The sequence below is a fragment of the Zootoca vivipara genome, chromosome 2 (assembly GCF_965207765.1).
Source record: "Zootoca vivipara chromosome 2, rZooViv2.hap1.1, whole genome shotgun sequence".
Lineage (NCBI taxonomy): Eukaryota > Metazoa > Chordata > Lepidosauria > Squamata > Lacertidae > Zootoca > Zootoca vivipara.
Window position 1 is genome coordinate 7,246,358 of NC_142584.1, and position 17,634 is coordinate 7,263,991.

The 17,634-nt window shown below is 44.9% G+C and overlaps 1 protein-coding gene across 1 annotated transcript in view; it reads left to right on the top strand.

Moving 5' to 3' along the window:
- The window catches only part of LOC118077436 (uncharacterized), a 50,043-nt gene extending 33,244 nt beyond the window's left edge, over positions 1–16,799 (top strand). The window contains exons 5-9 of the mRNA XM_035101053.3: positions 3,237–3,404; positions 5,038–5,163; positions 7,803–8,023; positions 9,720–9,775; positions 11,040–16,799. Of these exons, the coding sequence (XP_034956944.3) occupies positions 3,237–3,404; positions 5,038–5,163; positions 7,803–8,023; positions 9,720–9,775; positions 11,040–13,444 (2,976 nt within the window). The 3' untranslated portion in view covers positions 13,445–16,799. The remainder of the gene's footprint in view (positions 1–3,236; positions 3,405–5,037; positions 5,164–7,802; positions 8,024–9,719; positions 9,776–11,039) is intronic.
- Positions 16,800–17,634: the final 835 nt, after the last annotated feature.

Genomic DNA, 17,634 nt, shown 5'->3' on the forward strand with positions numbered 1-17,634 from the left:
AAAGGGTCAAGCAAATGCAGTTGTTTAAAATTTTGTTGAGTAGCCAGACATGTTCATTATTATTATCTGCTGTTTTAATGAGGTTTAAAGAGTGTACACTGCCCTGATATTTTATCAGAGGGCGGTGTATTAATACTTCTACCGTATAAATAAAAACGTGCACACATGTCTATCTGATTTGCTCATATATGTTTATATATTGTGTTCTGATAGCCATTTGCCCCTCCCAATCTTTAAACAGAACCTGCAGCTAAACTGGAAATTCTGTTCAGCCTTCATTTTGTCAGAGTTCATGAATTTACAGAGGGGGAGCCCTGTTGGTCCATAGCTGCCAAGTCTCCCGTATTCCCCGGGAAACCCCCATTTTTCCGGTTGTTCCCAGCCGAAAAAATGGATTTTTTTGTTTTTCCCCGGTTTATTCTGGTGCGGCGGCCATTTTGGAACTGGGCGGAGCATGCTCAGAAGTGACTTTTGATGCTGCTTTGCCCAGTTCCAAAATGGCTGCAGCGTAACTTCTGGTGTGGCAGCCATTTTGGAACAGGGCAGAGCAGCATCAAAAGTAGCTGCTGAGAATGCTCCGCCCAGTTCCAAAATGGCGGCAGCGCTACTTCCGGTCTGCTACTTCCGGTCCAGTCCCTTATTTCTCAGGCCGGAACTTGGCAACTATGTGTTGGTCTTTAGCAGCAAAATCAACTACCTTAAAGATAAAATTAATGAAGTGGCTAATGGCTCATCACAAAGCTATCTGCCTGGCTCCGCCTTCTGCCACGACTCTTCCTCTTGGCCCCTCCCCAAAGTTGCCAACCTTAATTGCTATAGAGTTAACATATCCTGTAGCCATTCTTCTGTGAATGCTTCAAAACTGTGCACACATACTTCTCTCTGCATCTATACCTCTAGGCTTTAGTTCCTTTTAAAATGAGGGTGAGGGGTGTGCAAAAATTCTTGTTTACTTTACTCAGGAAATAGGTATCTGTGGAAGAGACAGTAATTTGAGAACTCTGCTTGGTGGCAAGCAGTTTTTTGCTACAGGTGGGCAAACCATGGATTCCAGCCTCTGCCTTTGTTCCTTCCCAGTGAGGCAAGAGTCAGGGCAAGAAAAACTGCAACACTCTATGTGGAAACAGTTTTAAACTTCCCATAAAATTGAGGAAAAACAAAAGCGCTGAGACTGGTGGAGTTAATCCAGGGGTCCCCAGACTACGGCCTGGGGGCCACATACGGCCCCTGAGGCTCTTTTATGCGGCCCCCGGGGACCACCACCGCCCGCTGCCACCGCCCGCTCTTACCAACACAGTGCAGTGCGGCTGCCGACTTCCGACCCGGAAAAGCGACAGAAATAGCTTGCGCGCACACGCAAACGTCATTTCCGGTGTACTTCCCGGTCAGAGGAGGCTTCTGCACATGCGCACAAGCTATTTCCGGTGCTTTCAGGTCGGGAGTGTGCCAGAAATAGCGTTTGTACATGCGCATGAGTGCACACAGCCGCACGCTCCCCCACCCTCCGGCCTACCACACAATCGGTGCGGCGGGCATCCGGCCCAAAGCCGGGTAAGTTTGGGGACCCATGAGTTAATCCATTTGCCCAATGGAGATTGGCTGTCATAAACCCAGGTTGTTTGGAGAAAGGCATAGGTTGGAGGAGGAGGAGGCTGGACGAAAACACCCAGGGTGTTCTGGCTTTGGAATCCTTCAAGTTAGATCTTGCCTGCCCTTCAGCCATGTGTGGTTTGCTAGCTGGGATTATGATGCCTTTGAGAGTTACTGAGCTGGATCCCGTCTTTATTAGGTGCAGCCCGGGCACCCTTCCTCTGTATCATGACAGCATCAGTCATCCTGTGGGTATGTGCCAGAGGTCAGGGAGCTGCTACATGTGTGTGTCAGTGAGAGAAGGAAGGAAGGAAGGAAGGAAGGAAGGAAGGAAGGAAGGAAGGAAGGAAGGAAGGAAGGAAGGAAGGAAGGGTCGATTTTGGATTTAAAGTGAATCTAGGTGTAAATAGGAAATAGCTCATGGGCAGAGCTCATGTTTTCATGCAAAAGGTCTCGGGTTCATTTCCAGATGGTATGGGAAACACCCCTTCTTGCGACCCCAGTGTGCTGCTGTTGGTTAGTGTCAGGGGGTTGTTGCAGCTACTCTCGAGTAAAGACACTCCAGTCCGCACTGTCTTTAAGAGTTTTATTGTGCATACAGAGATAACAGAGAACATGACCACCTAGTCCGATTCAGAACCCGGCAATGGCTGCCTCCTGCTTTTCGGCCAGCATAAAAGCCTGGGCACCCCAAAACGCCGCCCCTTCGCCCTACGTTTGTGCACGCGCCTCAATTTGGGCACCGGAAGGAGAGGTTTCCCCTCTTGCTGGCTGGGGCGGCACCTGGGCTCCGACGTCTCGCTGAGTCCCTCATACGCTGACCCTCAACCAGAGCAGTGCCAGGGCTCTGACACGTCTCTTAGCCCTTCCTGCACTCTCTGTCCTCCATAGCGTTGCCAGGGCTCAGACACCTCACTGAGCCCTCTCTCCAAACCGCTCCATTCCGCATTCCCTCCTCCCGACTCGCTGCTTGTGCTGTCACTGGGCGAAGTGCTGGTCAGGGTGACTGGGGGAGGCTCCCTGTAGTGATTCCCCCGACAGTTAGCATAGACATTTCTGAGCAAGATGACAGTGGTATGATACTAACCCACCTTGCAGAGTTGTTGTAGGGATTACTGAGGTGTAGGAACATATTTTGCACCTTACACAGGATGGTCCTCTAGTCACCATCTTCCCCACTGTGGTAAGATGTATCATATTTCTGTTTAAATTATAGTAATTATTTCTAAACTTGCTCCTGCACATATAATCTTTGTGTGTGTGCACCTTTTATCCAAAGCTGTGACCTCCTTTTCCCTCTCTTTGGGCATTGTGCTAGGGTTACCTTATGCTAAGATAATGTTGGTGAAAAGTTTTGAATATCAAAAAGTGATAAGTAATGTTAACTAATATTACATCCATGCACAGCTGAGCTTCCAGTTCAGGCATCCCCAAACTTCGGCCCTCCAAATGTTTTGGACTACAATTCCCATCATCCCTGTCCACTGGTCCTCTTAGCTAGGGATCATGGGAGTTGTAGGTCAAAACATCTGGAGGGCCGCAGTTTGGGGATGCCTGTTCCAGTTCTTTGTTGCAAGCTGTAAATACCATGACCTTGCATATGCATGGCAACAACTCAAGCCCAGTTTTCTTTCTGTTGTACCTAGGAACTTGATGAGGTGATGTCACAAATCAAGGACATCTCTGTCGTGGTGGGAATTGATAACAACCGATACAACCCTGACCCTCACCGGATCGTGGAGGATGTGAGAGCTCAGTATGAAGATATGGCTATCAGGAGCTGGGAAGAATTAGAGGCACTCACACGAAGCAAGGTACACACATGCTTGTCAATGAGAACTGCCCCCCAAGTCCTTGATGGTGACACCAGTCCTAATGGGAAGACACAGCAAAGGTGGAGGGCTTAAAATGCCAGAGCTGCTTAAAGAGAGAATGCAGAAATGGAGGGGTGAAGAACTTAATATGAACCGACCTGATGGATGCTCTAGTTATCTCTTGCTTGGACTACTGCAATGCGCTCTATGTGGGGCTACCTTTGAAGGTGACCCGGAAACTACAATTAATCCAGAATGCGGCAGCTAAACTGGTGACTGAGAGCAGCCGCCGAGACCACATAACACCGGTCTTGAAAGAACTGCATTGGCTCCCAGTACATTTCCAAGCACAATTCAAAGTGTTGGTGTTGACCTTTGAAGCCCTAAATGGCCTCGGTCCAGTATACCTGAAGGAGCGTCTCCACCTCCATCACTCTGCCCGGACACTGAGGTCCAGTGCCGAGGGCCTTCTGACGGTTCCCTCGCTGCGAGAAGCCAAGTTACAGGGAACCAGGCAGAGGGCCTTCTCGGTAGTGGCACCCGCCCTGTGGAACGCCCTCCCATCAGATGTCAAAAAGAAAAACAACTACCAGACTTTTAGAGGACATCTGAAGGCAGCCCTGTTTAGGGAAGCTTTTAATCTTTAAGAAATTAGTATATTCTAATATTTCTGTTGGAAGCCGCCCAGAGTGGCTGGGGAAACCCAGCCAGATGGGCGGGGTATAAATAAATTATTATTATTATTATTATTATTATTATTATTATTCACCTCCCAGACTAATGTGTGGAGATGGGATAGTCTACTAATACATACATATCTGATGTACACCAGCGAGTGGGGGAATTTGGTCTGATTCCCACAGAATGATTATCTGTTCTGAAATATTAACTCATAGAGGAGTTTGCTGGATGTTTTACAGCCGGCCAGACTATATTTCTCCCAATATTTATCTCTTCATACAACATGTTTCTTAAAAGCCTGGAAAAGTGGCGTGAATTTAGGCAGTGTTGGATCACAACCCGAATAGCCCATGGACAGGGCTATTCTTTTTAGTATATGCCCCACACTTAGGAAAATGACAGCTGCTTGGTTCCACCATGGCACTTCATACCCTGCAAAAATATACAGATAGGACAAGTAGCAACAACAGATAAATGGAAAGGGGTAGACCTGATTCGTCCTTGGTGGGCAGAATTGATTGTCATCTCCCAGTGATGGCAAGGAAGTAACAGACCTCAGGAATTTGGCATGAATGGCGATACCCAGATCAAACATGCTGAAGCGGCAAGGAAAGGGGGGAAAGGAAAGGGGAAGAAAATAAGGATGAATGATGGGAAAGGGGATGTACAAGAAGAAAACAGATTTATCATTCAGTTGGGAAGGATTAGATGATGCCACATTGGTCAAAAGGGTAATTCTATATGTGTGTGCTTAATCCCCAGGCCTCAAGAGTTCTTAGGAAGGAAGGAAGTTTAACATGGAAAGTCCCAGCGGTAATGAGTACAATCATTGTCGCAAGTTTTCTCAGAAGGGTGTCTTGTTTATGGCCCCTCCATTCCTTGATCCTCTTACTTGGTGCCCATGCGTTGCTTTGTTAACAGGAGGGTAATATATTTTCATTTTCTCCTCCAGCTGAATGAAAGAGAAGTGCTGTCTGCTAAGTATGGTGACCATCTCCTTAAGGACCGGAGGGTGATTGCTGAGTTAAACATACAGATCCAGAAAATGAGGTCCTGCATTGTGTCCTTGAAAAGCCAAGTAAGATGTGGCTGGTGGGAGGCGGGGAAACAAAAATGGGGGGGGGGGAATTAAGACATATGCCAAATCAAGATTTCACATAGATGTTGTACTCAACACACACACACACACACACACACACACACACACACACACAATGTAAAAGTGCATGCTTTTTGCTATTCTAATACATTCTAAATAGGTGTATATATGGCTGCAGTGCTTGACCTGTCAACATTCATGATGAAAGTGATGCAATATGAACAGCTGAATGTTACAGCAACTATGAAGAAAGACAGCAGGCAAAACAGGGATGTGGTCTTGGCAGTATTCATGCTAGAGGGGCCCTAGCTTAGAGCACATCTTTTACATACATATTGTCCCTGGTTCAATCCAAGGCTTCTCCTAAAACTGAGCCAAGGATGAGGAACTGTGATCTTCCTGGTGTTATTGGTCAAGAACCCCCACCGTCCCTTGACCATTGGCCTTGATGGCTAGGGCTGATGGGAGTTGAAATCCAACAGTATCTGGATTCCCCAGCTTAAACATTATCCCCCATTCCTGGCCTTAAGAAATGTACACACTACAGTGGGACCAGCCTGTCCTTGGGGTAGACCAAGGCAGTTTCCTTGGGCTATGGAATCCAAAGGGGAGGTTCTTAGAATTTTGAAGTGTCAGGCATAGCTCTAGTGGCTTTAGCCCAAACGTAGCAGAGTTTTCCTGCACAGCGCAGAAGCTAGTTGAGGTGGAAATGACTAGTCAGCTAGACGCAGAATAACTATTTACAGGATTTATTAAAAGAAAATAAAAGCAGCAGAGTTTCTGCATACAAAGCAAAGCAAAATAAATCCTCTCTGTCTCTCTCTCTCCAACCATACGCAGCACTCCTACTCCTAACACCCAACAAGAAACAACTGTGCTAGCATTCCTAGATAACAGAGTTCAGTGCTGGTCATTAACCAATCAGAGAGTAGTTTCCAGGCCAGGCAGAACTTGGCTTTCTGCCAAGAGTAAATTGACACTGCCTTGAGTTAATTGTATGAAGCAAGGATCTGTAAGTTTCCCATGAGAACCAATTAACAGAAACTGAACAGAGGTACCCCTGCAAGCACCCCACCCCCACCCCTGCCACTGCCAGAGAAGCAAGGAGAAGCAGTGGTGGCTCTTGCAAGATCTCACTTCTGCTTCTCCTTACTTCTCCTGAGGTGGGGGGGGATACCTCCAGCCCCCACTGCTGCAACGGGAAGCAGCTGCGGCTTCCAGGTTCCAGCAAGATATTGTGGGCTTCTTGCAAGATCTCAATGAAAGCCACAACTGTGTGACCCCAGTAAGTGAAGCTTTGGTGGGAGAGGGAATAGTGGCAGTGGTGCTTCATCTTCCTGGTTGCCTCAGGTGGCGAAACAGGATGGGCCACCTCTGCACTACAGGAATGTGGGGATTTTGCCTCACTGAACAGGGAAAGTGTGTGGTGTGGAGGAACATTAGTAAAATTTGTTACAATAGGATCAAAGGACGTCATTTTGCCTGCTACATTTTGTTAACCTGCTTGGCATATCTGATTTATTGCGAGCAGGCTCTTCCTGATGATCCATTTATTCAGCATTCTGATCTGCGTGCACAAAGTTTACACAGTGGTTAGACTATATTTGGTCTTTATTAAGCATTCATTCTAATTAGTTTGCAGGGCAATTACACGCTAATGAGGATTCACCCTGCATTTGCCTTAATTTTCTTGTTTACACTTCTTCCTGTTAGTCATTCCTTCACCTCACACATTTCAATGCATCTCTCCATTACTCTCCAACCTTCTTAAACTCTGAAGTTTTTCCCAAGTGGGTTTGTTGTGACAGGGTGACAGAGACCTTTAATCCACTTTAAATGCATAAACCCAAAGTTCTGGTATGCACTTGAATCCCTCCTGCAAAATACTGGCAGTCTGGAGGGACCCAGAGCCTGACAGATTTGTTATTGTTAATAAATGAAATTATATATGGGTGTCTCCAGACTGTCTCTCTATTGCTGGAGGGATTCGAGTGCATACTTGAAATTTAGGTTTGTGCAATTAAGGAAGATTCAAGCACTCTGTCACCCTGGTGCAACAAATTCACTAAAAACAACCAGGAATGTTTTTGCAGTTAGTAAAACAGCAGGAGAAATACGTTGAAAAGCGTGCTATGAATGCATCAGTAACAATGCAAACAAACCTTCATGGAAATGAGGATGAATGCTCAATAAAGTCTAGATATAGTCTAACCTCCACAGAAGCTCTGGGCAAGCAAACCAGGATGAATGCTGAATGAACTCAGTATTGTTGCTTTTCCAGTGTGGTTTGGGAGTGGTTGTTCTCAAATTTCACAGCATGATTTGTTACTGACAGAATACTTCAAGTGGTAGAGCAGGCTGGTAAGTCTATCTCTTCCCACCCTCCTCTATCTCTCCATCCCTCTCATGGGAAGTGCTGTAACTTCAGACCCTAGTCTTGCAAGGGACCTAACATCCCCAGGGAGTGCCCACCTCCAGAGATAAACATACATGCGAGTGACCCATTCAGCATTTCACTTGGGTCAAATGGAAGGCAGTGAGCAAGAGGAGAGCATGGAGAACTCCCAAGCCATGTGCCCTCATTCATCACCTTCCGTGTTGCCTTCTGTCCATTCTAGTGCCTACGTCTCGAGGAAAACATCAAAGAGGTTGGGACACAAGGTGAATCTGCACTCAATGATGCCAAGGCCAAACTGGCTAAGTTGGAGGAGGCTCTTCACAATGCCAGGCAGGACTTGGCTCAGCTTGTCAAGGAGTATCAAGAGCTGATGAATATCAAACTGGCCCTGGACATAGAGATTCTTACCTACCGGAAGCTGATGGAAGGGGAAGAAATCAGGTGTGTATACTGATTGGAAGCCACTATGTGTGTGATTTGAACAGAGGCCAGAGCTGAAAATAATTTCTGTTCAAAATTCTCCTCTGGGAACTTTGAGACTGAATGTCCTGCAGATAGTATTTGTATATTCAGCTGTTTGACATCTTATGACATTTCATGCTTGATGTTTTTCAAGAAGGGAAACAATCAAGAAATGTCTGCAGCTGCGCTCCCGAGAGTACATCCCACTGAAAACAGCGAGATTGCACTGCACAGAACTTGATTTTTCAGAATCTGAAGTACAATGTCTCATTCTAAATGCAGCTTTGAATTTCAAATATAAAATCACACATTCAAAATGTAAATGTGGAAATGACGTTTCAGCAGATTTTTGACATGGAACATTCTGCATGTCAGTATTCTGAAAGGCAGGGAGGTTCGACGCTTTCCTCGACCTGGAGTTTGTAGCTTTGCCTAGGGATGGCATTCAGAGTGGGCCCATTGAAATGAAAAAAACATGACTAAGTTAATTCCCTGAATTCCAATGGGTCTGCTTTGAGTAAACCTTAATTAAATGCCACCCCGCCACCCCTAAGGAGCTAAGGACTGAGATAATAGGTTCCAGTTTCCGGCGCACGACAGACATCCTGGTCTGAGATCCAGCAATGCTGGGCTACTTACCGAAAGGCATACCTCTGAAAAAGTATGTTGTGAAACAGCAAACCAAATCCAAGGTCTGGTTCAGAGATTAATTCCAACACAGAGAGAAGAGTTCTGTGTGCATTAACCATATGGAGGGATCTGTATCTTTGCTGCAGAGTACATGGGCTCTGCTGATGCCTCCAACCCTGATATTATATCCATACCTGCCAAGTTCCGGCCTGAGAAATAAGGGACTGGACCGGAAGTAGCAGACCGGAAGTAGTGCTGCCGCCATTTTGGAACTGGGCGGAGCATTCTCAGAAGCGACTTTTGATGCTGCTCTGCCCTGTTCCAAAATGGCTGCCGCACCAGAAGTCACGCTGCAGCCATTTTGGAACTGGGCAAAGCAGCATCAAAAGTCGCTTCTGAGCATGCTCCGCCCAGTTCCAAAATGGCGTCAGCGCGACTTCTGGTGCGATGGCCATTTTGGAACAGGGCAGATCAGCATCAAAAGTCGCTTCTGAGCATGCTCCGCCCAGTTCCAAAATGGCTGTCGCGCCAGAATAAACCAGGAAAAAACAAAAAAATCCATTTTTTCAGCTGGGGACAGCTGCAAAAACGGGGGTTTCCCGGGGAATACAGGAGACTTGGCAGCTATGATTATATCTCTTCCTTACTCAACTTCCAAGTGTCAAGATGTTGATGCCTGCATAAATGAAGCCTACATGGGTAGACCTTTACCTGGCTTAGAACCCTGATTGAACAGGTTTCACCCATCAGGCATCCTTGCTCAATGCATGGACACTGGCAACCCAGTGAAGTCAATGGACGACCTTAAGGGCAGGCCAACTTTGCAGCCCTTGTACACCTGAAGCCCCTTCACATGAGTAACATAAGAAATAAGCTTCTAAGTGTTTGGAACTCTGAGGGTTCCTGATCCACCAGCATTCTAAACATTTAGCAGTGACGACTCCTATTCAGATCCCAGACTTTTTAACCAAACTGTTGAACTGGACTTATTTAGATGCCTTTCCTTTTCTGTACCTTAGTTCATTTGGTTGTTTCCCCTTCACAGCATGGAGTCCCCACAGCCCGCTGTCATTAGCAGAATCTACTCCATGCCAAAGTTCTGTAAGTTTATTTATTTTTTAGTTGTTTGATTGATTATCAGCTATGCTCATTATTCTGAAGAGCATCCTACGTTTGACCAAGTCTTTCTAAAAGCTGAAAAGGAGATTGAGCTGAGAAGATGGAGAAATATATCATATGTGGTGGCAATGTGAAAGAGTAAAAACATTTTGGGAATTAATTTATAACGAGATAAAAAAGACGTTAAATATACATTTCCCAAAAGGCCAGAAAGCTTCCTATTAGGACTAATGGGAAATGAAATCAAAAAAGACGATCAAAGGTTATTCATGTATGCCACCACAGCAGCCAGAATGGTGTTGGCTCAAAGATGGAAATCAACAGAAACTCCAACAATTGAGGAGTGGAGGGTTAAAATGATGGACTACTCAGAGTTAGCTTAGAATGACAGGAAAGATAAGGGAACAAAAGGACCAGAAGTTCCAAAAAAGATTGGAGTAAGTTTGTGGAATACCTAAAGCAGTACTGTAAGAGTATAAAGACACTAACAGGATTGACATAAAAACCTACAACAGAAACAATATAGATATATTCAAAATATGGTAATGTAATTAAAAAGATGACAGAGATATGGATGAAGAAAGCGCAAAATATATGAAGATGACTTAGAAAACCGAGGTGGTAAAAGGAGGAAGTTGTGTTTGGCAGAACAATAGAATGTATATAGTAAACAGTAATAGAAATGTCAAAGATGAATTGTTTTATTGATGATCATTTTTCTTTTCTGTATATTTGTAACTTTGTGTTTGAGAAAACAATAGAAATTTACTTTAAAAAGAGAGAGAGAGAGAAGCAGCAGCAGCAAGAAGGACTTTGGGCACCTGCCAAGGTCCAGGTCCTTGCAGGAGGCCCACTATCAGCACCTAAGGCATTCAGGAGCCCGCTCACTGTCACTGCTTGTTTACCCTGCCCTCTAGAGGCATGCAATTATTGACAAGACAGAGCAGATAGAGCTCCCTTCAGTTGCCTTGCTCTCTCCATCTGAGTGATCCCAAATGGAAAAAGAACAGCAGTTAGGAATGTGGGGACAGTAACAAGGAGGTGGTGAGCCCACTCAGGGAGGTCCCACTAAGGTCATCTTGCCCAAGCGATCCCCCCCCAAAGAAAAACCCTGAAGCCAACACTGGAGAGATACTTTAGATTCAAATACTTAAGTAGAATGCCCTTCAAAATGAAAAACGCTACAGTAAACGTATAAGAGAAACCTCCCCAAACTGCAACCATCCTCTCTGTTTTTCCTTCACAGCTCCATCAAACACCATTATCACAACAACCTCAAATGCAGCAAGCGTAGCAAAAGAAGTTTCAACAGATAACATGAACCGTAGCAGAAGCAGTTTGGAAAGTGGACTTTCCAGAAGTCACAGTGGTGGAAGCAGAGGGTTTTCCAACGATGATTTCTCTAGAAGCCATAGCAGTAGAAGTGCAGGCCCTTCAGAGGGTATCTCAGAGGCTTCAAGAAGTCACAGCAGTATCCGCAAAGGTACCTTGGAGAGTAGTAGTACTACTAGAAGCAGTAGCAGAAGTGGAAATTTTGCAGACATTGAGGACACCATGGATAGCAATGTTTCTAGAAGTCAGGGTCATGGAAGTGGGAGTTATAGAAGCCACAGTATCAGGAGTGGAGATAACCTAGAAGGCAGTCTCTCTAGAAGCCAAAGCAACAGAAGTGTTGGTTTGACTGACAGTGTATTTGCTAGAACCAACAGTGGCGCAAGTGAAGGTGTCCAAGAGGGCAACTATTCTAGAAGTCAAAGCAGCAGAAGTGGAGACTTAGCAGATAAAGTTTTTGCTAGAACTCATAGTGGTGAGAGTGAAGGTGTCTCAGGGGACAGCCTTTCTAGAAGCGATAGTGGTACCAGTGCATCCTATGTGGAAGGTGGCCTTTCTAGAAGCCAAAGCAATGAAAATGAAATCCATGGAAACCATGGAAGTGAAGCATGTGTTGAGCCTAGTGTTTACAGAATGAACAGTGCTGAAGACGGTGGGGTCCCAGTGGGTGGCATATCTAGAAGCAATAGTGGAGCAAGCAGCTATGTCTCAGGTGGTAGCCATTCTAGAATCCAGAATGATAGTAGCCATGGAAATGAAGGGTATGCTGAGCCCATTGTTTCTAGAACCAACAGTGCTGAAGATGGTGGAGCCCCAGTGGGTGGCATTTCTAGGAGCAATAGTAGGGCAAGCAGCTATGTCTCAGGTGGTAGCCATTCTAGAATCCAGAATGATAGTAGCCATGGAAATGAAGGGTATGCTGAGCCCATTGTTTCTAGAACCAACAGTGCTGAAGATGGTGGAGTCCCAGTGGGTGGCATTTCTAGGAGCAATAGTAGGGCAAGCAGCTATGTCTCAGGTGGTAGCCTTTCTAGAAACGAGAATGATAGTAGCCATGGAAATGAAGGGTATGCTGAGCCTACTGTTTCTAGAACCAACAGTGCTGAAGATAGTGGAGTCCCTAGCATATCTAGAAGTCATAGTGGGGCAAGCAGCTACATCTCGGTTAACAGCCCTTCTAGAAGCTACAGTGATGAAAAGGAAGCCCATGACAGCCATGGAAGTGAAGGTTATGCTGAGTCTGCGGTTTCCAGAAGCAACAGTGCTGAAGATGGTGGAGTTCCAGTTGGTGGAGTTTCTAGAAGCAGCAGCAAGGCCAGCAGAGATGGCTCACAAGGTGGTTCTTTTAGAAGCAGGAGTGGAGGCTTTGCAGACACTGTCTTTAGTAGGGCCCGCACTGAAGGTACACAAGAGGGCAACCTTTCTAGATGCTCCAGTGGTACTAATGCAACCTTTATAGAAAGTAGTGTTTCTAGAAGTCATAGTAGTGGAGGCAGAGGCATCTCGGAGGGTAGTCTTTCCAGAAGCCAAAGCAGCAACAGTGGAAGATTTGTAGGTGGTGGCCTTTCAAGAGACCACAGCAGTGAAAGCAAAGAAAGTCATAGTGATGCAAGTGGAAGGTTGGTAGATGATCACAGATATAGTGAGGCCCATGAAATTGTCTTAGAGTCTGGTCTTTGTAGAAGTACAGAAGCCAAAGGCGATAGTTTTGCTAGAAGTCACAGTGGAGAGAGTGGAGGCCCTGTGGAGACATCAACTCCTATTTGGATTCACAGAAGAAGTGGAGATGCTATAGAGCCAAGCTTTTCTAGAAGCCACAGTGGAGAAAGTGGGAGCTTTAAACCAGCTGATTTTTATAGAAGCTCCAGTGAAGTAAGCAGAGGTGCCTCAGAGGCTAGTCTATCTAGAAGCAGTAGCAAAGAACCTGAAAATATTCCAGAGGGCACAGTTTCTAGAAGCTACAGCTATAGATGTGCAGTTATTTCACCCCCTAATTTGTCTAGAACTGAAAGCGAAGATGCTCCAGAAAGCAGCCACAGCTCTGAAAAAGAAAATGTGCCAGAAGTTAGTCTCTCTAGAAGCTACAGCGGCAGAAGTGAAGAGGGCCCAGTGGATAACCTGTGTATAAGCCACAGTGGTGGACATGAAGGCTTCCCAGAAATTGGACCTTTGGTGGAAGGAGGCCTTTCCAGATCCCAGAGTGATGAGCCAGCAGTTGGGATCCCTGTCTGTATGGTCTATGAATTTAGCTCTGATGAACACCACCACCTTCCAACTGGTGAAGTATGCTACTATGTTGAGACTGGCTCTATGGAGTAAGTGTCCCAGGAGCACATGACTGGGATCCAGATACCTTCTTCTAGAAGCCTCATTCCATCCATTGACTCATGGTCCACAGATGGAAATCCACATTAAGCCTTACATTACTGAGGTTAACAGCTGGAAATAAGACTCCACCAGGTGGCAACGAAACCTTCCTTGTCTCTTAGGGTGTGTGGGGGTCAAGTTCACAGAGTAGTATTCTCTGTGGTGAGGGAAAACTAGTATTGGAGTTATAATACCAGCATTACCTATTAGAAGAACCTAGAAGCCAACGGAATCGTCTTTTGACTTATATTATAAACAGTGCTCTTTCCACCTTCTTTCTTTTACTCATACTCGAAAAAAATAATATGTAGATTAAATTATTTCTGGGTTTTTTGAAATACAAGTGTTGCGCAGCAAGGGATTTTTGTGTGTGTGAAATACAACCAGTGGGGGCATGTCACTGCTCCTCTTCTGGCTGCTTTTAGGGACACCATTTTGAGTTTTTCTGCTGGATTCTTAAAGGCAGAGCATCCCCCCCCCCCAAGTTCCTCAGAAGGCTCTGGAAAACTAAAATATGTATCTCACAAGTCATGTCATGGTTGGGCCTTGTCTTGCTAAAAATGTGTTAAACATGTGTGTGTTTTTAAATAGGCCCATGTTGCACTTCATACACTTCAGTTGTCTACAGTTTTTTGCTTGTGAGCTATTTCCCCACTCTTGCGTACAGATAAGCACATGTCACATAGGGTCTAAACTTGTCCCCATCTGGACAAGACCTAGTGTATAACGGATGTAGAATTTTGTTCTTCCATCCCAGTTCTTCAGAGTGCCTGCCAGTTGCATGAGACAATAGCACAAACTTTTATTCCCTTGCACTCCTAAAGCAGAATGTGAGCATATACAATCTCCAGGTTAGATGCCATGAAACTCCTGGTGCAAAATAGATGCAAAATTAGTGTTTGTAACCATGCTGCCATTAGGAATATGAACTTAATTTGTTCTGGAGGTCCGTTCTTAATCTGAGGTACCACTTTAGCTAATGGGGCCTCCCGCTGCTGCCGCACTGCCAGCGTGCGATTTCTGTTCTCATCCTGGGGCAAAGTTCTCAACCCGAGGTACTACTTCCAGGTTAACGGAGTCTGTAACCTGAAGTGTTTGTAACCCAAGGTGTTTGTAACCTGAGGTACCACTGTAGCTGGTAAGGAATTGCCTATTTGTATTCGCTTTGAGAGAGCACCATAAGAGCCAGACAAAAAGAAAGTGAAGTACAGTCATACGTCGGGTTGCAAATGTGATCCGTCCAGGAGCCGCATTCTCCACCCGCAGTATTCGCAACCCGCAGCGCCGCGTCTGTGCACGCACGTGACGCGATTCGGCACTTCTGCGCATGCGCATGATGTCATTTTGTGTTTCCGGGACTTCTGGGTTTGGCGCGGAGTGCAACTGTAAACACGTAACCCGCAGCGTTCGCAACCCGAGGTATGACTGTAAAGCAGGCATCCCCAAACTGCGGCCCTCCAGATGTTTTGGCCTACAACTCCCATGATCCCTAGCAAAAGGACCAGTGGTCAGGGATGATGGGAATTGTAGTCCAAAAAAATCTGGAGGGCCGAAGTTTGGGGATGCCTGCTGTAAAGCAAAGAAGGTGCAGCTCAGTGATTCTTAGCATAAATTTAGGGCTAACTGCCTACCCAAACATAGTCACATGCTAGCATGTTGTAGATTCAGGGAACAATGGAGTAGGTAGGTAGGCAGAACTTTGCATGTCTATATGAGCTTAGATAGGTGTTGGTGTAATGACTATAGATAGGTGTTGGTGTAGTGTTTTGTTTTGTTTGTTTGTATCAGCAAGTTGTAAAGCTGAACATGTGTACATCCAGGGACTGTGGAGCCCAGTGATTAGAGACTGAGCAGTTAACTTAAGCCTCATTGTTTACTTCAGCTCCACTGCTGCTGCAATGGCACCATTCCATTGCCCCTCTATTTCTGCTTATGGATTGGACTAGACAAAGTGACAGAAGCTGATCATAATTAAGCCTGGAATCCTGTGCACCCTTACCTGGCAGTAAGACCCAGTTGGACTTACTCATGAGTAGGCATGCATAGGATTGCACTTGCAAATATAGATGAATATATTCTTTTAAAAAAAGAAAAAACCCCAAACAAATTAAAAACAATATGCACATGATAGTTAATCCTAGTTGGTCAAGGAGGAAAATATTTAGGCAGTGATTACTAACTCAGAAGAGGTCCTGTGAAAGTAATGTCAAGAAAACTGAGAAGAATGTGGAAAATTACAAGGGGGAAGGGGAGAGAGAGAGAGAGAGAGAGAGAGAGAAGGCGAAGGCAGGAGGCTGACTGTGGAATGTGAAGTGAGGATTATCTCCAAAGAAAGAGAAAATGGGACCTTTCCAGTTTGCCTTGATCACAAGTCAAGGACATCAGCAATGAAACGTATTGGCCCATTTCTCAGGTGAGGATTTTGCTGCAGGTGTACACATTGCATATGAAAGTCAGCTGTTAAAGTAAAAGACAATTATCAGATCTGAGGTTAGGTGCTATTCTCGTAGGATATTTATTAGTATTTGCCGAGATGATACCATTAGCATTACTCATATATTTTGTATAACTTATTTTGGTTCTTCTTAACTTAAGGCTTAGTTTTTCCTTTGTTTGCAACTAAATATATATCCTATAGGGGGAGCATTTCTACACACTGGGGGCAAACTTTGCCATCAACCTGCACTCCTGCAACCTTATTGGTATTGGATCTTGATAGGCTTTGTGCCACAGCCCATAATGGGCATTTATAGGTGAACAGGCCAATGAGACCACAATTGATTTTTCCCAATGAAAATTTCTAGGTCAGTGAAGACACCAATCTTACGCCATGTTGCGGAAGGGGAACATAGTTAATACAGGTGTTGCATATTTTTTGCTCTAAGAGGAGTTGGATAGATGCAACAGCTTACTAAAAAGAGGATGTTGACCTCCAGTGTTTGGCAGTTTTAAAAGCACACTGGGCTGGAGACTGGGGAGTTCAAATTTCACAGCCACTAACCTGTGCAGTGAAATCTGTTGCCAGATTTGGGTTTATCAAAAATTTTAACTGGGTCTCTCCTCATCACCACAAAGTTCGAGAACATCACAATAACCAGGTGGCAACTTAAAGCAGATGAGATTTCTGATTCTTTGCCCATTGTTCTCACTTGTGTAAATTTCTGTGGGCAAGGTATTAGTTACTTGGGAAGCCTGGTCCATAAGGTTGCATGATGCTGTTGAAGAAAAGATCCTCTTTGTTTATTTCTGTTGCGTTGTATTAAAACATGGCTGTGTTAATAAAAGTTCTGAGCTATTTAAAAACAAAGTGTGAGAAGTGTCATTCATTCCTCAAAAAGATCACATGCCTACTTCTCTGGAAGGAACTAATATCAGTTACTGAGGCTCGTGACCCTCACCTACTTGAATTATATTTATTACTGTATTCTATTTATTGCAATGAAATGTATAGACACCATATAAAGTCCATAATAATGGCCATTTTGCCTGTTCAATAGTTTCTCCAAGCAGGTAGCAAGCAAAACTAATTCCCTTGCTTTCGTGGTTCATCCCACGTAAATTGAGAAAAGTCAAAATGTCAAGTTTTTGGCTGTCTTTCGAAAACAAACATCATCATCCAGGGATCAGGCATTAGTTATTCAACCGCAGTGTGTATTCTTAGTCACCATAAAATGCAGATACTCGTCTGCAGGGCAAGGAACTTTTGAAAGATTAACATTGTGATAGGTGTACGTATTTCCAAACGGAAATGGCGAGGCAAATAAGGTGCGTCAAAACAGCAATAAGAGGCTCTCCAGAAGTGACTCATCAAAGAATTGCCTTCATGCTTGTAGCCACTATGGGGAAAGTTTTGAGCCAGCCCTGGATGGTTTGCATTCTGTTCAGGGAAGGTAAGTGAGCCTGAGCTGCTGCCTTGAAGCATTCTGGGAAGAGATCTCGAAGAGGAGGACACATAGACCTTTAATTATCTATTTTTTTTGTTTGAGATTTGCACGAAAGGGACTTTCTGTTGTTCAAGAAAGGAGGTGAAATATTGCTAGTACCTCATAGCAAACAGCAGGGTTGGGTTTTTTAAAAATACAGTGGTACCTCTACTTACGAATTTAATGCGTTCTGAACGCACATTCTTAAGTCGAAAAAAA